A 24873-nucleotide genomic window follows, 5' to 3' on the forward strand; every position below is an offset into this window, starting at 1 on the left:
ATACAGATGTGATTTTCTACATATGTCAAAGCATTTTTTTAATCATATATACCATATCATCTGTACAAGGTATGCTCATGTGGATAGTTAGATGAACAGGTGGCTCACTTGACTTATATTAGTGATCTAGATGTGTATTTTAAAAGTAGAGTGATCTACTTAACACACCTAAACAAGTTAAGTGACCCTCTATACATTTTACTCTTTAATATTTTATGTAGATATTTAAATGTTCGATGTGGTATGGTGAAAAATTTTGGGTGGAATAGCCTCAGATGCAAAGGATGAGGACAAATTAAGCCGGCTTCATGCGTGGAGCAAGCCAGCCAAGCGCTCCCGCTGCCCTCCACGTCTCAGCACGCACCACCCCTACGTGTCCCCAAGCCGAGCAACCTCCTATCCATGCAAAATACTAGAGCGGCAATGCAAATCTTTGCTCTCTCTCTGCCAAACTTGTGTTCTTGCGACCCTGCTCTGCTCTGATCCGTGTCTGAAGCTGAAAACGATCGAAGAGAAGAAGATTGATCGGGTTGGGGTAGAGGTTGCCGAGGAGGAAGGAAGGAAGGAAGACGAACGACGATGGTGGATTTGGTGAACGGCGTGCTCAACTGGGTGGCGACGCCGGCCATGGTGGCCAGCCTGCTGCTCTTCTACCCGCCCTACTACCTCTTCAAGACCGTCCACTCCTTCCTCTCCTACATCTTCCCCGACGACCTCGCTCGCAAGGTCGTCCTCATCACCGGCGCCTCCTCCGGCATCGGCGAGGTGAGGTGACTGACGGCCACGGGCTCTGCTCTGTGTATCATCTTTGGCAGGCTGACTGTTTTTCTTGAATTAATTCCTCTGATTTTGTATGTTTGGTCATGTTTTGCCATTGTGTTCGTGTGCCTGCTTTGTAGTAGCGTTTGTAGTTCGCATCTTGATCTTCTTTTTTTTTTTCCCAAAACTATGATAACTGTCTGACAGTCTCAGAGTAAAATAGTTTGAGCATGTTGTTACTTTGAAGATCCTAAATTAGGTGCGTACAATTTGTAGAATGTTACTCATCTTACTGTTTGGAACGGTGGATTGTCACTGGGTGTGGATTGAAACATGATTTGTTCGAAGTATATATAGTACCACCATATGTTTGTGCATAGTTCAACTTTAGGTTGTTGTAACTCTCTGTTTTTTTTTTCTGTATGCCGAGATGAACATTAATTTGCGTATGTCATGTGATGATTTTTGCAGCAATTAGCATACCAGTATGCTCTGAACCGGGCATCATTGGTCCTTGTTGCAAGAAGGGAATGGAGCCTACGAAAAGTTGCCGATCAGGCGTTCGAGCTTGGAGCACCTGATGTGATCATTCTTCCGGGGGACGTTGCGAATCCTGAAGACTGCAAAAGATTTGTCCAGACCACAATCGATCACTACGGGCGATGCAAGTCTCCAACATCACTGATTTGTTCAGTAAATTTCTTCAGCAAAAGCATCATTTCAGTACTTCATTGAGCTTTACACTTGTTTTTCAGTGGACCATCTTGTATGCAACGCTGGCATCGCAAGTGTTGGCGCGTTTCAGGAGATTCCAGATGTTACTAACTACAGCTCTCAATTTGTAATAGCAACATAAGTCTAGATGTTGCGTCAAAAAAAACATAATTCTTGATGTGTTCTTTTCAGTTCAGTGTGCAGTTATTATCCGTAAATTAACCACTGGTATGAACTACTTCGTTTTCAGGATGTGAACTTCTGGGGTTCAGTCCAGTCAACTTTTGAAGCTCTCCCTCATCTGAAACGGAGCCGAGGAAGAATCGTTGTTACTGCGTCGGCGACTGGATGGAATCCTGTTCCAAGAATGACCTTCTACAATGTAAATTAATGTCCTGCAGTCTTAGTGAAAATGCATATGTGACAGTATTGAGACTGATGTTTGTCTTTTGCTCCTCTGCTTAGGCTGCAAATGCTGCACTGATAAACTTCTACGAGACACTGCGGACAGAGCTTGGTAGCCAAGTTGGAATCACAATTGTAACACCTGGGTGGATCGAGTCTGAGATGTCAAAAGGGAAATTTCTCAAGGTTCATGGTGAAATGGAGGTCGATCAAGAAATGCGAGATGTAAGAACACCCACTTGTTCATTTCACAAGTCCTTTTGAAATCACACTAGGCTCCTTGATCACAACATAAGATTCAGACTTCAGTACCACTGCTTTGAACATTTTTTCATACAAAGTTCTAGACTATAAGGGGGCATACAAAGAAATCTAAACTTAGTTCAGCTGGGATGAAATATTTTACAATATATCTGGACACTGAAATAACATGCATATATATTTTCAGGCTCAAATTGGTTTATTTCCCGTGGAGTACGCGAAGAATTGCGCAAAAGCCATGGTACAAGCTGTTCGGCAAGGCGAGCGTTGTCTCACCGTGCCACCATGGTTCAGTACAATGTACCTGTGGAGGGTATTCGCACCGGAGGTCGTCGAGTTCTGCTACCGCCTCCTGTACATGCACCGCCATGGTGGTAGCCAAGCTGATGCGCCGAGCAAGAAGATGGCTGAGGCTGGTGGAAAGAAGCTCTTGTATCCAACGTCGCTGCGCTCTGCTGACATCAAGGATGAGTGAATGCCCCTGTTCTTCTGAGCGTGATCTTCTATTATATTCCTCTGAACAAGAACTCCTCTGCAGGTCTGAACCTTCCATGAAATGGGCCGAATAGATAAAATCTTAGTATGAACTGTGGCTATGATCATGGAAAAATATGTAATGTGCTACTATTCTGTGTATGAATAAGTTGTGTTCTAATAGTGCTGTGTTCTTAACTGGTATGAATTATGCATCCTATTTACCACTAAAAACGAGTTGCTCTGGAGTGGTAGATATGTGTGATTCAGAAGGAAAAGAAACTGGGAGCTGTGTTCCTATTTCCTAAGGCTATAAAACTAAGAGTAACTGTGGTAAGGATGAGTTTATTAAAAAAACTAGGAAGCAGATGCACGGGCATGCTATTTACTTTCACCATTCTGTAATATAAGGCATATCCATCCTTTTTTTAGATGTTCCATGATATAAAGCATACATGCAATTAACTATCTATGACATCTTCTTTATTAAATTATTACTTTTTTAAATCCTTCACTATCACATTCTCTAATTTTATTGGATGCATGCATCATATTTATTAAGATGATTCAAACTGTAAGATGATAATAACTATTTATTGGTCTCTGTGTTAAGGGTCCTTGTGCCTTATATTATGGAGCGGATGGAGTATTAATCATAGAAAGAATGCTAAAAGAAAGGCTACCTCATCGTATTCATTATTATTACAATAAACTACGTTATAATCAGAAAACACTGAAAATAAATAAATATATTGTGAAATATACTATAGACTTTATATACTGAATATCCCTTGTATTAGAAAAAAAATCAGTCTGTTCCAATTACATCTACACTTGCCAATCACAGCTATTTATTATGTTTGTCCTGTAAGTTGAGTCCCTTTTTACATATGAAACTACATCTGATAAAAATAAGCATAATATATCATTAATACAATAACAAAATCATTTCCACCATGTGGCAGTTTTGGAGCATTCGTACGAGTGCCACCTGATAGCCTAGGTACGTTTGTTCAACTTCGCATAATTAAATGGCTTAACTAAACTAAAAAGAAGCTAAACCCAATTGTATTTCTCCTCAGTTGAAAGAAAAGATAGAAAATCTCTCTTTCCAGAATTATCGTCCCAATAAAAACATTGCACTAATATGGGTTTTTTGAGAAAGCTATTAGTTTATTCAATTCCATTGTCCAACAATTTGCCTTAAAATATCTTGGTGGCCAGAATCATATGAAAAAATATTTGCTTGAGCAGCAATCCCTAACCAACAAATGAGTCAATTTGTATTTTGATATTTCATCCCTGTAATATATATATAATATAGCTAGGCATGTCTGTAGGGTTGATATCGAAAATATGTGAGTTAATATGGGTTTTGATATTTTTCTCTTCTATTATAGATCTAAATTTATTTATGAATGTTCTTGGGGTAATATATAATGGAATAATTTATGTTGTAAGTTTCATTTTACTAACTGCAAGACTTTGGATGAAAATAATATGAAAAGAGATATAGTTTGGTTATATTTGATATTTTTAAATCAAAATGTAGTTAATATATTTGTAAAATTTCTACTGAAAAGATGAGTGGTCAAGGTTCATAATGAATATAGTGCCCGTTACAAATTACTTAAAAAAAATAGTAAGAATATTTAGATGAGCAAGACGTGAAGGACTAATATGTTTCCATGCATGTGATATTTTTTCATTAAAATATAGTTAATGTGAGATGTACTCATATTTTTTTCTCTTGTGTAATAGATCTAATTTAGATCTTACTTTTTTTCTTTGTAAAATTAAAGTACTATACAACAGGTGTTTTCTGTTTGTGGCAGCAACGAACTGGAAGAGCGCTATATGAGCTCTGAACTAATACGATTAAACGTGATTAACTCACTAAGGATGAAATTACCCTTTTTAAATAACGTTTAGGATGTTAGGACATTCATCTTTTAAAATACATGCATTTTTTTTCTTAGGAGGGTATCAAGCACAACTCACATGAAAGAAATGTTTTTATTTAGTGAATAGTAGGAGTACGTATACACAGGATATATTTTTTGGATTTTTCACTGGTGATCAACAATACTACTATGTATTTATACGTACACGGGATAATTTTTTTTAAGTTCAGGAGACATTATTTTTAATAGATCTGATGTAATGATACAAAATAATAAATAATAAGTGAAAATTGAGGGTTGGATGTTTTTTTTTGGAATTTTTAGTATTCCCTATTATAATTACATAATTTTTATACTAAGACAAATGATCAGCTCAAATGCCATGAACGGATGTGATATAAGTATACTGTAGCATATTACTAATAAAAAATAAATATAAAAAATTAAATGGATTAAATGGGAAGTAAAAAAAAGATGGGTACGTACAATTACCTGCGTACGACGGGATGAGGGAGGCGTACGTACACGGAGAAACTAACTTTTTCTAATCTAATCAAATCTAATGGTGTAAAATAGTCACTATTTTAAGTGAAAATCGAGGGTTAGGATGTTTCTAAAATATTAGAATGCCACATGGCGGCATATGAGCGTTTTTAGGAGTCCCACGTGACGGCTTAAGAGCGTTCGTAGGAAGTTTAATGGACTTTTAGTATATATATAATAATAGATAACCTATTTAAGGTCATGTTCCTTTTTAGTTAAGACATAGATTTTTCCTTTCCTTGGTTTTCGTTAGGGCACCTTTTAATCTACTAGACTGTGTATTTTGAACGAAATTTTTATAAACATGTTCCTTAAATTCATTTTTGTAAATATGAAATAATTAAAACATGATAATACGAGATTCTTGTTTGGCGTTCCCGTATTTAATCATTGGTGACTACTATTAGTGTCGGATCCCACGGCAAAAACTAAACTAAGGGGATAAATGGTCGATTTACCCGAAAACCAAAACTTTTAGCGGAAGTTATGCTCAAATCGATGAAGCTCGGTCCGACGGCAAGTCTTTTGCCGGTGACGCGGTGATATGTCAGTCGATTGTGTCTTGTGGGTACAGTTGTGCACCTCTGGCTAGAGTAAAACTATTCGAATAGCCGTGCCCGCGGTTATGGGCGATCGACCAGATTCACCGTGATTAGTCTCACACTTAATTAATCGACCCAATGCATTGTAGTTCAGGTGGGTTGGTTGGGCCTGTTCAACGTGGTGTAGCGTTAATCAGTGGAGATTTAATATTACCTTAATTAATCAACTGTTTTACTGTTTTGCTCAATAAATTGTTTTACAACCGCCTATGCAAATAGCCACAAACCGTCCTTGTATCCCCTTGCACGTCTACACCAATGGTGTGGCTTGTTGAGTACGGGGTTATACTCAGCCTTGCTATTATTCCCCTTTTTTAGAAGTGTAGTGCTTCTGAGCTGAAGACGAAGTTAGAGGACCAAGGTTCAGACCCCAGTTGAGTTTTGCCTGTGGAGTGGAGCTGAAGCCCTGCTAGGATCGCTTTTTTCCGCTGCAATCGTTCTCTTTCGGTGTGAGGATTAAGAGCCTCTTCTGTAAGTATTTTACGCTTTATTTACGTTTGGATCTGTTTATTACTTGTCATTTTGTGTACCCTGGTTGGTCCTTGACAGGGATTTAATACACAAAATAGTCTGGAAATTTTGGGCTAAATTTCTAGGCGTGACACGGTCTGACCACGTCTGTGCCACTGGTCTGATCGAGTCGCGTTGCCTCCTCATGTCGTCGCTGCCACCGGTCCAACCGCAGTTGTGCTGCCGGCCCGACCGGTGCATTACCACCGGTATGACCGTCGTGCACTCACCGAAGTGACCATCGAACTCGAGCAAACACAAATCGATAATTTATCAAAATATAATGAAACTTTATTACCTCTATTCGTGTTTACAAAGTTCCACAATAGCACTCCTCTCGAAAATCTCGACTAAACTCGAAACCTTAACTTTTCTCTAAACTCAACTCTCACACAATTGATACCGGAAGACCTCACCCTCCCTCTTTCTATATATACCTAAGGTAGGAAGCCTAAACACACAACTCGAACTTGCACAAGAAGTCCCAGCCCCTAGGAAACAATCCCTTACAAGAAATAAACTTGACAAACTCCAATCATATCCAATTTGGACTCTTTCCAAATTCGACTCCACATCTATTATACACACAATATCTCCATCGTATATATGCTATATGGAATTTTCACTAATCACATTCATTGATCATTAGTCTAAGCATCCTGTATGATATGCTAATCATCCAGTCATCATCTTCTTCCAAATTGAATCCCTATCTATCAACAGCAACGCTCTCCCAATGCATAGACTCACCTACAAATGAATAAACAACGAAACCATATCTTTGTAACTTGACTCAAAATTAGGATACAGTAGCATTACATACCTATAGTATCTATCTATAAGCCATAAACATGAATTAATCATGAGTATCCAAATAAGCAACCTGAAACCGAAACCGACACAGAGCCGCCAGATCAGACCGTCGGCTAGCTAGTCTGACTATGCAACACATGCTCGCCTGATCATGACCGGACCAAACAGTTAACAAAATCCTATCCATCATCTGAAAAAACACACATATCTACAAACCACTTCGCCAAATAATATCCAAATATCAAAAGTAATTATCTCGCATGCCTATCGATAAAACATACTTTGATTTTACAATCTCACCCTTAATAAACATATTGGCAAACTTATAAAAAACGTTGTTTTGGTGTTTGGAAAAATAAAAACAAAGAAGTGGTAAAAAGCATCAAGTGCTCAAAATTTCAAAAGGAAATTTGTCTCACTTCTGAAAAGAAAGAAATGTCCCCGCAACTTAAGACATGCACATTTTGTATCTTTTCTCCTCCTTTTGAAAATAATTTCATTGAGCATTAGCATTATGATCATCAAAGTTTCGTTATTTAACTTTCGTTGACATGATCTACCATTCACCCTTCTCTGATTTGCTTGGCTATTTCTGTTCGGTCGTACAAATATTAGTAGTTATTACTGTAAAATTGTTGAAGTAGTGGAAATATCAAGGGCAATAAAACTCTCATTTTACACCTTTCGGTCGAAGATGTGCCGTCTGTATGATCGAATAGCAATAACTAAGCCAACCAGCGGGGTGAATGGTTGTGTTACTCAAAAACCGTAACTTTTAGTGGAATTAAAAGTTACCCTCTAATTCGATGGTGATCGACCTAACCGGAGTTGATCTGCCAGTTTGATCGCGCTTCTGCCATCAGTCTGACTGGTATAGATCACCCAGTCCAACCGCTAGCCTCTCCTCCTCCTACTGTCGCCGCCGCCGGTCTAACGGCAATGGTGCCATTCATGCACTTGCTGGTGTGACCGCCGAAACCCGAGGAAACACAAATGGAAGATGTCCCTAAAAAGATTGGAACTTTATTGCTTCTCTCGGTGCTTACAAAGTGTGACAACAGTACTCCTCACAAAAATCTTGACTAAACTCGAAAACCTAACTTTTCTCTAAACTCCACTCTCTCAAAAAGATACCAGGATGCTACATCCTCTCTCTCTATTTATTCCTGAGGTAGGCAGCCTAAAGTTAAGAACCAACCTTATACAAGAAGTCCTAATCCCGAAGCAAACCTTCCCGTACAAGAAACAAACTTTGCAAACTCCAATTGTAACAAATTTGGACTCGCTCCAAAATCAACTCCGCATCCTTTACGCACACAATATCTCCATCATATGCCATGTAGAATCTTCACCAACCACGTGCATTGATCTTTACTCTAAGTATCCCGCACGATATCCTGATCATCCAGACGCCATCTTCTCCCAAGTTAACTTTCGATCCATCACCAGCAACGCTTTCCCGAGACATCAGGACCACCTACACATGCATCAACCAAGAAACCATATCCGAGCACAAGTTCTCACCAACTGGACTCATTGTTAACAAACAACGATATTACATATGCATAGTATCCATCTAGAAGTCAAAAACATGAATTATCCACGGAAATCGAAAGAGTCAACCCTAGACCAAAACCGACACAGAGTCAGCCGGTCAGACCATGGGCGGACCGGTTTAACCGCACGCCATGCTCTGGTCTAACCGGCTACCACAGCCCGGTCTGACCGGTATAAACCTGTCAGCACCAATCCTATTTATCACTTGAAAATTTCAATCATTTCCAAAACCACTTTGTCAGTAATCTCCAAATATTAAAACCGATAGTCTCATATGCCAATTGTTTTTCACAAAATAACAATCAAACCACTTTCTGTCCCCACACATTTTTTAAAAGAACGCATGCCTCCAATATATTTTTCACATGTTAGTCCCTGGGTGTTCACCCCTCCACTACTGGAGAACTGATCTTTACTCAGATGCCAAAAATCACATTTGTCCCATTCGAATAGGAAGCGGGACTAAAGATCATTTTTAGCCACAGTTCAATAGCTGTTAGGCCATGTCAGGCCCCAACGATCTTTAGTCTCGGTTGGTGTTACTAGGCCATGTCTCCAGGGTTAGTTTAAAAATAAAGCATCTTTATCCAAGTTAGATGTGTGTAATAGGTGGGATGGTACCAATAGGGACTAAAGATCCTCCATCTTCAGTCCTGGTTAGTATCACCAACCGGGACTAAAAATCGATCTCTAGTCCCGATTGGTGTTACCAACCCGACTAAAGATGCCTCCAGGGTTAGTTTAAAAAGAAAGAATCTCTATCCAAGCAAGATGTGTGTGGTAGGTGGGATGGTAATGCGCGTGAGGGCTGAGGTGAGATCTTGAGTTTGAATCACACATCCCACACATTTTTTTTTGACTTGGTATACATTTTAGTCGTGGTTATTTCAACGGAATTAAAGATGGGTATCTTTAGCCCTGGATTGTACGTCCCGGTTGCATAACCGGGACTACAAACGGTTATGATATTTGAACGGGACTAAAGATGGGCATCTGTAGTCCCAGATTATACGTCGTGGTTGCATAACCGGGACTAAAAACGGTTGTGAACCGGGACTAAAGTCCCTTTCTCCAGCAGTGCTCTCTTCCTCTGTTGCTCCCTCTCGAGTAAAAACATCCCATCTTGAGTAGAAGAAAAATACTCATAGTTAAACCAATTCCTCGCCTTTAAATATAGGAATTACTCATCTTTAAAATCGAAGAGAAATAATTACTCATAGATAAATCTAAAATAAAAGGAATTACTCTTAGTTAAAATCCAAGAGTAAAAAAATTACTTGTAGTAAAATGTATAGTATTTCTTTTATAAATTGTTGAATCTGAGTGAAAAAAACTACTCCCGGTTTTTAGTGTAAGTAAATATTTTACTCCCAGTTTTACAATGAGTAAATCTGTTACTCAATTACGAGAAAGGGATGAAACTAGATAAAGAGACAGGAAGAGGAGCTAACGGATCAAAACACAGTAAACAATGAGAGGCGAGCAGTTATTTACAGAATGGTGTGGTGAGATGAGGTGCTTGATCTAACCAGCTATCTTGAACAGTGATGGCAATTTCCAAATGAAATTTCGGAAATTCGTCCCCCACCGGCAAGCAGATATCTCACCTGAATTTTGGTTTGTTTTTCCTTTGTTTTGAATTTGGTCAAATTTTATTCAAAATTCATGAAAGTTTCAAAAAATTTCAGCAAAGAAGTACTGACATTTTCAAAATTTCGGTTCTGTCGGCCATGTCGGCCACCCCTGGCAAAAATCACAATTTCAAGATTGCTAACCCTGATCATGAATCCAATGATACACAAGGGATTGCATATGATTAATTATACTGGAATGGAGGGTTTGCGCCTGATAACTCCTCGTTGATTAAAGGTTTTCTGCTATTAGAATTATCTTTTTTTCTCGAGCACGAAGGAGACCTACTTCTTGACATCTCAAGTATAAGATTAGCTTACGAGATATTTCTGGAAAATTACACAGTCAGATTATCTATCTGGTTCTTCCCTAATCTCTCTAGTCAAATAAAAGTAGCTTGACGACAAAACGATAATTCTTATGAGCTCAAAGGGTAAATCCTGAGATAATACGCATTAACTACTGTACTTCTGCTAACCAAATCTCCCTTTATTTCAACTTTTGCGTCCTGTGATATCAGCAGATCGTGACATCCGATTTACTAGCTACTTAGCCCACCAGAAACCAGTTAAGCCTCTGCAGTACATTCTTCCTGAAAAGCAAGTTGCCTTTTTTTTTTTCTCTTTTTTCTATGTGGACAAGTTCAGGCCGGTAGCGTCTACGAAATTGGAAGGCGACTTCGAAATGACCTCGTAGATAGATCAGTGGAACCAGTCATATGTTTACTTGACTTGCTATGGATACTTTTGTTTGACTAATGATTTCTTGACTCTACGACGACCAACGTCAACATGTTCAGATGTCTTTCCGTTATGTTTGTGTGCAGGAAAGTAAATCATTGCTACTATGTATATGCCGTTATCTTTAGATAATCAAGGGGCAGGGCTCTAGAGTTTGATCAGGTCTAATCACTGGTCCTTTCGGTTCCACAATAATTAACATTATATTTTAGACAATCTTATTTTGACTATATTTATTTATTACAATATATATAAGAAATAAATATATTTTTATTTTTGTTATTATTAATTGTAGTTAGAAAAATTTATATGTGTTGTTCTAGTGCTTTTAAATTAAATATATTAAAGTTATTAATTGTCAAAGTTGTAAATGTTCGACCTCAAACTTTTCCAAAACGTCAACAATTATGAAACAAGAGAGGGTTGCACAACATGTTATGTGTATAGAGATCCGCTACTCAAGGAAGACGACAACGGTGAGGGAGATCAATGACGACCATGGCTAGAGGGAGATGGTGGTAGCGAGTGAGGTCGATGATGGTGTTGGGGGCTCTGCTGGGAAGGCGTTGGTGAATCCGATGTACGCTTTTCAATATGTTCCTTGATCGATCGAGTTGAATCCAAATGTCGGTTCATTGTTATCCATTAATTCTTATAATGGGATTCTTGGAATGGGATTGAAATAGTGTTCTTGGGATGGGGATTGATTAGCTAGGATTGTATCTGTTCTTGCAATGAGGATGATATGGGGATCAATTAGGGGTATGGATCTGGGGATTAATTAGGTGAGCAGACCTCCATTTCTTTTTACTCGTGTAACACACAATAAATCAAAGTTACATCCTATATTCGGAGCCTTATGTGTGTTAAGACACTGAAGCAATCTATATTATAGATGCCCATTAACTCCTAAAACACAACATAGAAATGTGCACATCATCATCCACTAGCAATTATTATATAGAGTATTTTAAATATTATATAAACTTGACATATCCTTTACAATTTTATTATATTAAGAACTCAATATGCAAGAAATGTCAAATCATTATCTCCACATTATTTTCATATTTAAACATCTATCATTCTATAATATGCAACATGCATTCATCCATATATCACACAGCGAAGCGCCAGTATCAACTAGTTGAATGATCAAAATTCATCCCTGGATGTTGGGTGCCCATAAATTTCGGTAATCTAGCCATTTTTGTCCATGACTGAGCGCTGCAATTGCTTATGTAGTGACAGAGTTGTATGATTTTATGTCCCACGCACGTACGTTTTCGATGCTAAATACGTTCAATTGTTCGCGACACCAAGTTTCTGCTTGTTTATTTCAGCGTCTTTGTTATGTATTACCTTCATTCAAGAATAATTGTATTTTTAAGGAGACTAGAGGCAGATTAATTAGCAGAAAACAAAAATTAGCCCAATAACCCTGTTTAATTCTATTTAATGATTACACTGCATACATGTATTGTATACTTAAAAAGATGATTAAGGTTGTTAGGAGATGAGGATAAAAAGATAGGACGTTAGAAAGCAGTATATCTTTATCTGATTAATTTGTTGGGCGCTACACCTTATTAAAATATATTATTTATAAAATTTAACTGATAGAAATATTTTTTTTTGACCTGTGATAGAAATATAATTACCGACTCCATCTGGTTGCAGTCAACTTAGGTGGGCAGCAGCCAGCTGGGACCACAAGACCACATTGCCTCGTCGAGTACAGAGTGCGTTCTCCCCTGCTCATTTCTTCGATCCGGTTGGCTAGCTTAGCTTTGCCGCAGAATATATTGAATGACAGAATAGTTAAGTTTCTGTTGCCAATTTCCCAAAGTGAGACGCGTACAGAACTCAGCTCTGAAATATTACGTAGTATTTTTTCCCTATGTATGTAAATAAAAACTATATTTTAATATGGAGGGAGTATATTTTACCACTCTCCATATACCTTCTCCATCCTAACGAGAAAAGAGCTACAAGTAACATACCGTATCTGTTGGATAAAATCTTGAGCTAAAAGCTTAAAACTACTCCTTCCGTCCTAAATATTCGACGCCGTTAACTTTTTTAAACATGTTTAACTATTCAATTTATTCAAAAATATTTATGAAATATATAAAACTATATGTATACATAAAAGTATATTTAAAATAAATCAAATGATAGGAAAATAATTAATAATTACTTAAATATTTTAATAAGACGAATTGTCAAACATACTTTAAGAAAAAGTCAACAACGTTAAATATTTAAACACGGAGGTAGTACATTATTTTAGGACCGAGGAATAGTTATATCTCACTTTATCTTCCGTTTGTTGAAACGTTGTTGGACGGAAGGAACTCTTGGCCAAGGCCTAATTAAGTTAGCCCCGGCCGATTTGAGACTATATACATCGAATCGAATCGAATAGTAAAACTACCGGTCCAGGTGATGATTAATTTAAGACAATTTCAGAAACGAAAAGGGTCATGCAACTTGCACCGGCCCTTGCTTTCCGTGCAGTGCAGACACTTTGATAAAGCACTAAGATTAGTAAATCGGTTGGCTTAACGGCAGTTTTTTTTTTTTGAAAAGTTGGCAAAATTTACACAAACGCGTATGTATCCCTATAGTTTCTGCGCCATTTCGCAATGCACATCTTTCACACGGCGTGCGTGCATATGCCCCTATATACGGCCCTATAAATGCCCATGCATCGGCAAGAGCCCCGATCCAACAATTCGAGTTCAAAGTTCCAGAGCGAAATATAGTAAGAGTACGATAGCTGATCAAACAATGGCGAAGATCACGAAGCCGCAACTCATGATTCCCATTGCAATCCTTATGCTCCTCATGGCCGTACAAGGTAATAGCAGCTATCTTAATCCCATTTCAATCACTTTCAATGTTACTCCCTTTCGTACCAAAATATACGACGTTATTAACTTTTTCGCATCATGTTTGACCATTCATATTATTGAAAAATTGAGTATAAATATTATTTGTTTTGTTTTGACGTGTTTATCATCAAAGAAATTATAATCGTAACATCTACTTCTACGAATTTATAATAAACTTTTGAATAAAACAAATAGTCAAACTTTACACGAAAAATCAACGACGTCATATATATTTTAAGACGGAAGGATTAGAGTTTATTTCTATTAAGGTTATAATCTGGTCACGATGTTGATCGCCATACGTCTTACAGGGGCAAAGTCCCAACGGTGCACCCCATCGAGCATCGACATCCAGCAGACTAACACCGGGAAGAAGGTCGGCGCGCTCGACACGATGTTCCAAGTGTCGGTGACTAACAGGTGCACATGCACGGTGAGGACCGTCTTCCTCAGGGCCGACGGTTTCACGAGCGCGGTGGCTGTTGACCCCAAGCTATTCCGACAGGCGGGGTCTGCCGGCTACCTCGTCGGCGATGGCCGGCGCATCCCGAGCGCCAAATCGGTCACGTTTCAATACGCTTGGGACCACTACTTCATGATGACTCCCACTAGCATTCAGGCTGAATGCTAGATTAGGACATACACATATTCTTCATCATTGGAACATTGTTGCTTTTAGCTAGTCGTCTCATATATATATTTGGCCTTGAGGGTGTTATTTATTATATATGGTGGTGCATGCTCACTGCTATATATAGCGTCGTGTCGTAAGGCCACTTAGTCTCTAATCTTTGCTTTATGTGTTGCATCAAATAAAACAGAAATTAAAAGAAGCTGCGCTTGTACTGGCAGCACCAAAATCTCCAAGTCGCCTGCGCTGAAATATAGTTTGCGTACAAGCCCTATAATAAAATGAAGGGCCAAGTGCTAGTATATTTGTTTCGGATATTTTGGAAAATGTTTTTGATATATAATGTTTGTTAAAGCAGTTTTCTTAATGATCTGATTTAATTTGAATAATATAGTAGAGTTCACGATCAGCAATGACGAAATCCTTACCTGCGGAAGAGAAGTCCCAAAATAATTAAGGGAAAATTGGAACCATGCCATTATAATTTTGCAAAATTGGAACCATGCCATCCTAACCCACATGTCATTGACTCATGTGGGTCCTACATGTCATTGAGATACCGATGGCATATCTCAAACTTTGCAAAATTATAATGGCATAGTTCCAAATTACCCTAATAATTACGGTCTTTTCAGACACATGTCTACGAAACGCCATCTTTATAAATTCCTTTTCCATGTTCTCCTCGTGCGTTCTTCCCACATGTCGTGTTCGATTGTTGGGGTTGGGACTCATCCTTTGCACGGAAAACGGAACAGTCCATTAGCGCGTGATTAATTAAGTATTAGCTAATTTTTTTTCAAAAATGGATTAATTTGATTTTTTAAACAACTTTCGTATAGAAACTTTTTTTAAAAAACACACTGTTTAGCTGTTTGAAAAGCGTACGCGTGGAGACGGGTTAGGAACTTGATGCAACAAACGCAGCTGTAGTATACATGCAGCGAAGACACGCTCGAAGTACGCTTTTTAGTACTGGAAACATAAAAGACTAATGACGCTATCTCTCGTGGCCTGATTTTTTGTGAGAGGAAAACCCAAACAGCACTCAATGGTTTTTATATCAAAGTTTGTTTTTCAGCCTTAACTTTTAGATTGCTAAAAACACGTATATAAAAGTTTTATTAAATTATTTTTCGTTTGTAAATATACCGTCCGAATAAGCGAAATAATGGGTCCGTAATTCTTTTACTGCATCGTAATTCAAAGGTTGAGCCATATATGTTTTTGTTGTCTATCACATTACCTTTTATAGCAGTTCAATCCAAGCCATGCGAAGGAGCTTCAAGAGACGTCGGAGGCGACAGCGGCAGTGCTTGAAGGGGAGACCAAGGGAACATCCGCGTCGGAGCTTGAGGAGATATCGGAGGAAGCGGCTGTGGCAGCGGCGCTTGAAGGGATTCCCGACGGAGACCGAGGCGGCGTACGCAGCGGAGCTTGAGAATATGTTGGAGGCGGCTGCTGGCGATGCATGAAGAGGAACCCGGCGAAGGCGGTGGCACGAGGACGATGTGTTGACGACATCGCTCTCTTTCCCTCGGGACGCTCGATCTGCTTGCCTCTGGGTGCACACCAAGCGGACTCCCATTCTTCCACGCACAAAGCCCATCGAGTCGCAAATGCCTCCGACCTCATGGAGATCGAATCTGTCTGCCGGCGGTTTGGGACAGAGGCTGCGGCGTCGCTTGGAGCACAGGGGTGATCAGTTGTGCGTCCCTCAACCACATAGAGACCTGATCCGGACATCGGCGGCCAAAGGCGGCAGCAGCACTGGCGTGAGGTGGAGGGGGGACGGGGGAACGGAGGCGGCGGTGGGTGTAGGGTGGAGGATGGAGTAGCAGCGGCCGGGGGGGGGGGTGTGTGTGTGTGGAGGAATAGGGTGAGACGAGAAGGAGGGGCTGCGAGCGGCGGCGGCTAGAGTTTGGGGGGGGGAGGAGAAGGGGAGTTGAGCGCCATTTTGTGAAAAAGCCCCTTGTCTTCTACTTTTATAGAGCAACCCTGATTCACGAACTTTCTCTTCTTCGCATGGAATATCCGGCTTTTCTAAGTGTTGTCGAATGGACAACTGCGTCAAGCCGAAAGGCGTGGTTCTCTCAACAATGGTTGGAAATAAAGAACAATTGTATTACTTGGTGAAAATTTTTTGGACCCCCCTATTACATGGCCCTAGGGGGCTATTTATAACCCTATTACAGACTCCCCCTATTAGGGTTTAGGTTTTACAAGGGAATTTACATGGTTACCCTCTTGACAGGGACATCACTGAGGGCACATTGTGTCCTTTACATATATGGGCCCCTATTGGGCCTGGAAGACTTGGCCCATTTACTCATCGAAATCTGCCAAAGGCATAGCAGCCCGTTGAGCCTCCTGACGGCTGGGTTCGGCATTTTGGCGAAACCCGTGCCTTGGTGCCGAGGCCTTCGCCTCAGCGCCTTCGCCCTTGCGGCCCTCTGACAAGGTCCTCGCTCGGCGAAGCTGGTGCATTCTGGGACTTCGGCTTTCGCCTTGTGGCTTTCTTGTCCATCCTTCGCCACTTTCCTCCGGCCCGCGCCTGTTGCCCAAGTTCTCGGTTTCGGCAGGTCTAGCCGAGGGCCCTTCGTGGCATACCTCCTACAAGCCTCTCACGGGCAAGGGTGAGTAGGAAGCTTCAGCCGAGACCGTGCAAATAGAATGGTGTACCACGAGGCGCCCCCTTTCGACCGATGTTCCTGCCGAAACCCACGATGCGATCCTGCGAAATAAATGACTTGCTTTCATGTAAACAAAAAATTCTCGATTAAAAATTCTCCTTCCCAAGTTCGCCCTTGAGCGGCGAAAAGGTTGGATTATTCTTTATACTACTATGAATAGTAATGGGCCCCGTGGGCCTTCCCATTCTTGCATTCGGCCTTTTACTATTCGGCCTCGGTCCGATGGGAATTTACCGTTTCGTCTACCCCCGGACACGTGTCAAGATATGGTTGGATGGAAGCTGAACCGTTGCGTGATCGGGTTATATAACCCCCTCCCCCCGGGGTTACCGCTTCTCTCTCCCCTGCTTCTCTCTTTTACCGCAAGCGCACTTAGTGTTTTCTTCTCTCACTTGTGCTTTTCCTCATCGATACCAGTGTGACTTCGTGTTTGCTCTTTCGACTTCCTCAGTTCACTTCGCCTCTCCACTTTGCTTTCACCACGGACTCGATGGCTCCACACAAGCCTACCAAGGCCGGGTCTACTGGCGAAGATCTAGGCGACCTTGGCAAAAGATGGTCTTGCTACCTCGGCAAGTCCCTCATCAATGAGCCTGACCTGGCCGAGATGGTCCTTACCGATGCTCTTGCCAAAGATCAAGCCACTTGTGGGGACGAAGCCGTCGTCCCTTCGCCAGGCACCGGTCAGACTGTTGTCTTCGCCGCCTTCTTCACCGCCGGACTTCGCCTCCCTTGTGACGACTTTCTGCTGTCCGTGTTGGAGATGTATAAGGTCAGGGTCCCCCAGCTCAGCCCATCGGCGTTCCCCAAGCTAGCCGTGTTCGCGTGGATGTGCCGAACATGCGGGTTCGATCCTACTGCCGAGCTATTCACCGTTCTGTTTACGGCGTGTGCTATGACGAAGGACATGTGCACGACGGCCGGTCCGAAGAGGATGGTGTTTGGCTGCGTGAATTTCATGCTCCGCCCGGAGCACTCGGATACCTGGCCGGTGCCTGCTTCGATGGTGAAATGGGAGCGAAACTGGATGCAAAAATGGTTTTATATCAATAATCCATACTCCGCCGAAGACAGCAAGGCGGACTGGTTTTGGTTTCGACCGTCTTGCTGTCTCGATCGTTGCTAAACCGAGTGTCGAGGTCGACGGCACGCTTGAGTCTCAGCTTATCCTATTTCGCAAGGTTGCGCGGCGGCTGAGTACCTGCGACCTCTGTGAAGAATTCTGCCTACTTCAGATCTCTCCACTTGCCCGCGAGTGGGGAGTGTCCGTTAATGAATATGAAGAGGTGCTCGGGCTTCCCCGCCTCTCTCTTCCTCCTGGTGTCGAATGTAAGTTTCCTTCTTCTTATCAGCATCATCTCTTTATGCATGTGGACATATTTCGACTCATTTCCGGGTTTTTCCGTCCAGTCTGCACACTTGGAGACGCTGAAGTGGAGGCGTTGAGGATGGTTGGGGGCCTCACTACGACCAAATTTGCCCGCCTGCTTTCGCATCAGCTCAACGGCTGGGCGAACCGAGTTCACGCTAGCGAATTGCCCAGTCGATCTATCCCTTCCAAGGTTGGCAATGACGACGTTGGGACGTCGAAGAAGCACAAGCGAGCCGTTGCGAAAGGCGGAAGCCGATGCCGATGAGGAAGAAGACGATGATAGAGAGGCCGAATCCGAAGAGGAAGAAGACGATGATAGGGAGGCCGAATTCGAAGAGGACGACGGGTCGCATGGCTATACACCCAGTCCAGCACAGCCAAAGTCTGGGGTGGGTTCCCATGTCTCACCCATTCGTCCGCAGGACGTTGTTGGTGCGAAGGCTCTTCTGGCGATTTCTAGCTCTACGGTGAAGCCGGGGTCAATCACTAGGAAGAAGAAGAAGAAGAAGAACAAGAAGGGTGGAGTAGTGCAGGTCGCTCCTGGCTTCGCCACTTCGCCCACTTCGCCAGCCCTGCGGTGCATTCCCCCCGGGGGAGCGCGTTTGTCGCCACGGCCTGCCAGCGACGCCAAAGCGCCGACGGGTGGAAGTACTTTGGCACCGGCAGTTGGAGCAAACGTCTCCGGGGGCGAGCGGGTTGAGGTGGCTCCTCCACCGGTTCGTCAGCGGGAAGGGAAGGCCCCCGTGGTCGAAATGACCATGTCGGACGTGATTCTCACCACCCCACACTTCGTTCCCTGAGATCATCCCGCACCATCCGACGGTCTTGGGCTTTGCGCCGAACTGAACGAGTTCGGTGAGAGTTGCACGGCCGCGGAGAGCTTGTTCGTACGGGTATGAACTTTTTCTTTCGTCTGGAAAACTTTTTTGTTCCTGCCGCACCATAATGGATTTGGTTCCCCTCATCTAGGGTCTTGCGGCGCACCTGAGTGCGAAGAAGTCCGCCTTGGAGAGGCTAGATGGGTACCGGCTTCATCTTCGGAAAACCGAGGAGGACCTTCGCCATAAAGAGGACGAAAGACGCGTCGTGGCGGACACCTTAAAAAAGGCGAACGTGGAGAACAAGTCTCTTACAGGAGAGAACAAGTTCCACCGTGCTGACTTGGAGGCGGCGAACAAACGGAGCACTGCACGAGATCGCCATCTTGCTGCGGCCGAAGAGATGATCAAGTATCTTGAGGCCCGTCTTGCCTCGGCCGAAGCTGCTGCTGCAACCCTGGTGCGGACGACAGAGTCCGCCAAACAAGCCTGCTACACCCTCAGGCTGGCTCTCAACGGCCTCGGCCCGCGCGCGGAAGGTGCTCCAGGTGACGACGGGACGGCGTTCGACTTCTCTGAGTGGACGCAGGATGCGGCCGGCTCGGTCGTCGAAGTGGCCGGCGCTTATGGAGACTGCTGCACGCGTGTTTCGGCGGGCTTCGTCCTTAGCCTCCTCGACGCACACAGTTGTGACCATAACGGGAATTTTCCTGACCTCGTGAAAGAGGATTGGCCCGACAACTCGCAGTGCTCTGGGGCAGCCTTGAGGGCCTTCCGAAAGGGTTTCTAGGAGGATGGCGGCTGGGATTGCGCAAAGAGTCGGCTTCACGAGAATCTTGAAAGGAACGCGAAGGAGGATGAAGCCGCTGCTGCCAACACTGGAGGGGACCCCGAGCCGTCGAAGCCGGCCGCTGGACACAAGGGTGAAGGCGACGGAGGCCAAGACCACCCAGAGGTGTGAGGCCCTCCGCCCTCGTGTGTTCTTTTCTCTTTGCCCTTTTAGGCTTTTTGGTAGTCCTGCTATGTATATAGGTGTTGTGCATGTTCGGCCTTGAGCCGTTTTCATCTTGTAGCCACTATGACTTTTATTTCACTAATGAAAAGTTAATGTTTCGCCAACCTTATTTATTTTGTTGGAAAGTGGGATTGATTTCGTCAGCATTTTCCCTTTTTGCACTTGTTCTTTTGTGCTTTACTAGCAAGCTTGTGGCCGAAAAGTATGTGTTCGGTCTCCCACTGAAAATTGGCGAAACAAGAACGAGAAGTTTGTGGCGGTGAAAGGCTTGCTGAAGACCAAGTGTCCTTTTTGGCCTATCTACCGTGAAATGTTAATAAACGGAAACAACTACATAGTTATAAAGGTTGCCGAATGGATGTGCACACACCCATGTCGAACATTAGAGGACTATGACTGTTATCGTTTGGCGCACCGCGAAGATAGCGCAAATTTTTGGCGAAGCTTTAAGAGGTCGATTCGCTAAGAAGCGATCGCCCGCCGCCGTTACAGCCTGGTTTGCGCTTGGCCCCCGTTCCCTTTGAGGGTTGTATATGACATTAGTAGTGATGGCGAATGTAATTCGTCGGCTTGTAACATAGACGAAGGCAAAAGTTCGACTAGTGATGTAATTTTCTTGTGAGTCTTTTCTCACGTAAATACAACAGATTTGTACCCCTTGTTGAGCAGGCCAACTCAATTGTGGGTACGGTAGTGTGAACGGCGAAGCCACAGCTTACACAGGTGGCTGCGCTGCAGGCATTGACTGATGCGCCATGCCGAACATCATTGCCTGATTTTGCTGGTCTGTCGAAGCGACTTGCACTGTCGTGGCTGGATCAAACATGGCTTGATTCCAGGCCTGATTCGGTGGAGGGGCTGCTCCGTAGCCAGGGGATATGGCTTGTGCGGAAGCTGTTGGTGCTTGGGCCATTGTGCTTGGATGAAGGTGGACGTTGAGGCGAAGGTCCTTGAACTTGACTTGGCAAGGCGAACTGTCCCACCAGCTGCCCCGCCGATGCACCCTGACTTGGGCTCCCCTCGGTCTGAGCTGGAGGCGAAGCTCTTGGTATGTTGTTGTGGGGCTGATTGAGTTGCTGCAGTAAAGCTTGGAATTGGGCTTGCAAAGTTGAAGCTGCTTCTATCATTGCTTGCGGCGTATGAGTAGGCTTCGGGTATTGGGCTTGAGGTGTCGGACGCATGACAACGGCTAGGGCGGGCCTGGCGAAGTACACCGGTGCTTGCGCGGCATAACAAATGACTTAGGGTTGAGCGTAGAATTGCTGGGCGCTGGCCTTGGCCTGTCTTGCTGCTTCGTCTGCTTGCTGCTGTTCTTGCATTTGGTGAAGCGTGTCTTGAAGCCTGGCCATGTTTTGACGCATGACCCCCATGTCTGCTTCGGCTTGTGCTTCGAGATTGGCGTTGGCTTGTGAGGTGGTGACCGCTGCTGACGTCGAAGCTGGTTGGGTGAAGGCTGTGGTCGAAGGCGCCCCTGGTACTTGGGATGACAAAACCGCGTCTCTGACTTGGAGGGCCTTCGTCTCTGCCGCAGCCTTCGCCGCTTCCGCATCAGCCGAAGTCGTGGGCGCCGAAGATGGGTGGGAAGGTGGCCCCGTGAGAGGCGGCGCTGCTCCGGCTTCACCCTCGGAGGCCGAAGGCTCTGCTCCCTCTTCGGCTACCATCTCACCTTCGTTTCCACCTTCCTTCCGCTTGGCAACTTTCTCCTTGACGACCTTCTTCGGTGGCATCAGTGGTTTCGCCTTACTCTCAGTGGTTTTGCTCGGAGGTCCCCATGGTCGGCGCCAGCTGTTATCGAATGGACAACTACGTCACGCCGAAAGGCATGGTTCTCTCAACAATGGTTGTGTCGTAGGTTCTCCGGACCTTCCATTATAATTGAGAGATGAAATGAATAATTCAAGTCATCAAACAAGCATAATGAAATATCCGACGCGTCGAGAGAGAAATATTGGAGACATTGCTAGGCCTTTAGCCTGCCAGTCAACTTTAGCCTGAGATGTGCCCGTCAAACCACTCGAAGGCGGTGACCAGATGTGTTACACATTCAGGAGACTTGACAAAAATGGCTAAAGATCTACAACAACTCAAATATTCTTAACTCATACTCATGTGAATCTAGTTCCCAGGATGTGCACTAGATTCACACTTTCATCTCAAGCATGATTATACATAGCAAACACAAATAAGATGAAAGCGATTATAAACTATATCTACTTTAGTTACATTGGCTGACCAGCCAAATAAATAATAAACAGCGGAAGCTTGTCTACCCAATCCACAAGCACACCGACTAGGGGTTTACCCCATTAAGTTCAAGTCCTAGAAGAAGCAGTCGATTACCTGCGTCACTCAAAGACTAAGTCTAAATCCTGCAAGCAAAAGTTAATTCAGCAGCAAGAATCACTACATTATTAGAAATAATGTACTAGCAAGCACCAAGACAAGCCTAACACCCTACTTGCAAGGCATATAATCAAGGAAGGCATAGTATGGTTCTTTTTAGCATAAAGCAAGTTTTATTTGCATAAAACACATTCAAAACGGATTTGTTTTCAAATAAAATTTCAGCAAGCTAGTACTTAACATATGGGCATCAAAGTAGGCATTAATCATGTATAAATATTCACCTCATTGCCATCCATGGCAGCAAGGAGATCATTCTCAAATCTCATCACAATTTGAAGGTAAATTTCAGCATTTAGGAGAATAAACACAAGTCTATACTCAATACATATCCACACGCCGCTCTTGACCGTGAACACGGCTAATCGATTAGTTTTGACTCTGCAGAGTTTGTACACTTTACCCACATAATGCGAAATAATAATCATGCAAGAGCATGGCACGCGATACATAAGTACCCGATTTATTACCCGCAACAAAGCTTTTCCAAAATTCATGATTTAGCCTTACACCAGCATGATATGTGTTACTCCATCCTAAGCCATACTCGATATATGACCTAGAACCGTTAAGTGGCGGGCCCACACCTTAAACTTAAAACCGTGGTGGCGGACACAACGGGAACCCACCACGTGGCACAATACCGTTGTATTGGACACGCTTAGTCACCTAAACTACCACGTCGGGGTAAATAGGAAGCTCCTCTGAATTATACGAACCCATACACACCGGCCTACCAGAATGTAAGGCTAAACCATAAATAATTTACTAAGCTTGGGCTATCCCATACTAGCACATGTGGTCGTACTGTATACGAAATGAACTGGCATTGAGTGAAGTCTTTAAGTCGGTTTGGGCGCACACTCCCCCTAACGGTACACAACTAATCACCATATGTGCACCACTTGAGGCCCAAACCTAAAGTCCATGTTTTCCATCATTTTATTTATCAAAATCACAAGTATTAAAGTTCTGTCCAGATTATTTAAAAATCAATTTTCATGTTTGTAATGAGCCCATAATGACAAGGAAGACCATTCTAAGCATGGTTAAGCATTATAGTAACTTAGTGTCACCAAAACTCATATATAAAGTGGTATAGTCATATTGTTCCTAAGGTTAGGAATGAGGGATATAGATATATGTGGAGTTAAGGTGATAATGCAAGTAGTAGGAGTTTGTCTAACAAGTTTAACAAAATTTTAATTTATTAGTGTACCATCGACATGCAAGATTTGCAAACATTTTCAATAACCTCCAAAACATAGGTTCAAAGTGATCAAAGAGAGGGAGGTGGGACTTGCCTTGTAACTGGAAAAAGTCAGCACCTAAATCACTTCTTCACCGTTTAAGCAATCATCTATACAATGTACACGTTATGCAATTAAAACACTGAAATATGCGAAAAATTCAAAATGCTCTAAAATGCATGATTTGTGCACAGTGGATAGGTACTGGTCTAAAATGAATTTATGTGAAATAATTTCTATTTTATCTCATTTCATTTGAGAGTAATGAATTTTAGAAGTTTCGTCGGTATAGTGTAGGATTTACTTAGGTACTATTGTGAACTGTTGTCGTAAGGTTATTATTATTAAGTTCATGTTTTTTGGGGTGAATATATGTGTTTTCTAAGACTAACACATTTGTTTTCATAATTTTTAGAGTTAATATGAATTCTTTATGTATTTTACAAGTTTTAACGTCTTCTAGGCATATAGTCCCTATGTGTACATGGCTTTGGAGATTTAGGTCCAGAACTTGCTCTAACTTGCTAGTGTTGTATAAAATGAGTATTTTAGTTAACTAATCTAATCTTAGTTCATAATTTTAGAGTTTATATTATTTTACTACACATTTTTATAATTAGAGATGTTCTATGTTAGTTACTTAACTTATCAACCTAAAGATTGTTGCATGAGCTAAGTTCATCTAAGTTTTGGTAGATGGGGATGGAACTATGGCTCCACTGGTCCTAACAAGTTTTATTTGGATTTATATGGAGATACCATGCATATATATACTTATTCATATGTATTGTTTAACCGGCAACATATCCTATGCACACAGGCCCTCACGTGTACACACGTGCACACCAATTAAAAAATGTCACCAAAAAATCTAGAAAAA

At 42.5% G+C, this 24873-nt stretch overlaps 2 protein-coding genes across 2 annotated transcripts; both read left to right on the forward strand.

Annotated features, from left to right (window-relative positions):
• The first annotated feature begins 579 nt into the window (after window positions 1-579).
• LOC127756199 (11-beta-hydroxysteroid dehydrogenase A-like) lies at window positions 580-2614 on the forward strand. The gene is made up of 6 exons (XM_052281591.1): window positions 580-765; window positions 1231-1423; window positions 1515-1600; window positions 1724-1855; window positions 1939-2103; window positions 2327-2614. Exons 1-6 carry the CDS (start codon window positions 580-582, stop codon window positions 2612-2614), a joined length of 1050 nt encoding a protein of 349 aa, XP_052137551.1.
• Window positions 2615-13659: 11045 nt separating this feature from the next.
• On the forward strand, window positions 13660-14678 carry LOC127758144 (TPD1 protein homolog 1B-like). The gene is made up of 2 exons (XM_052283766.1): window positions 13660-13777; window positions 14123-14678. The coding sequence occupies exons 1-2, from the start codon at window positions 13708-13710 to the stop codon at window positions 14440-14442; spliced, it is 390 nt and encodes a 129-aa protein (XP_052139726.1). The 5' UTR covers window positions 13660-13707; the 3' UTR covers window positions 14443-14678.
• The last annotated feature ends 10195 nt before the right edge of the window (window positions 14679-24873 follow it).

Source organism: Oryza glaberrima, chromosome 12 (genome assembly GCF_000147395.1).
Source record: "Oryza glaberrima chromosome 12, OglaRS2, whole genome shotgun sequence".
Taxonomy (NCBI): Eukaryota; Viridiplantae; Streptophyta; class Magnoliopsida; order Poales; family Poaceae; genus Oryza; species Oryza glaberrima.

Bases quoted from the DNA above. Each gene is read 5' to 3' on its own strand.
- LOC127756199 (XM_052281591.1), top strand. From the start codon at position 580: ATGGTGGATTTGGTGAACGGCGTGCTCAACTGGGTGGCGACGCCGGCC. The intron at 1,424-1,514 runs GCAAGTCTCCAA...CTTGTTTTTCAG, and splicing joins AATCGATCACTACGGGCGAT to TGGACCATCTTGTATGCAAC. The intron at 2,104-2,326 runs GTAAGAACACCC...ATATATTTTCAG, and splicing joins TCGATCAAGAAATGCGAGAT to GCTCAAATTGGTTTATTTCC.
- LOC127758144 (XM_052283766.1), top strand. From the start codon at position 13,708: ATGGCGAAGATCACGAAGCCGCAACTCATGATTCCCATTGCAATCCTT. The intron at 13,778-14,122 runs GTAATAGCAGCT...TACGTCTTACAG, and splicing joins GCTCCTCATGGCCGTACAAG to GGGCAAAGTCCCAACGGTGC.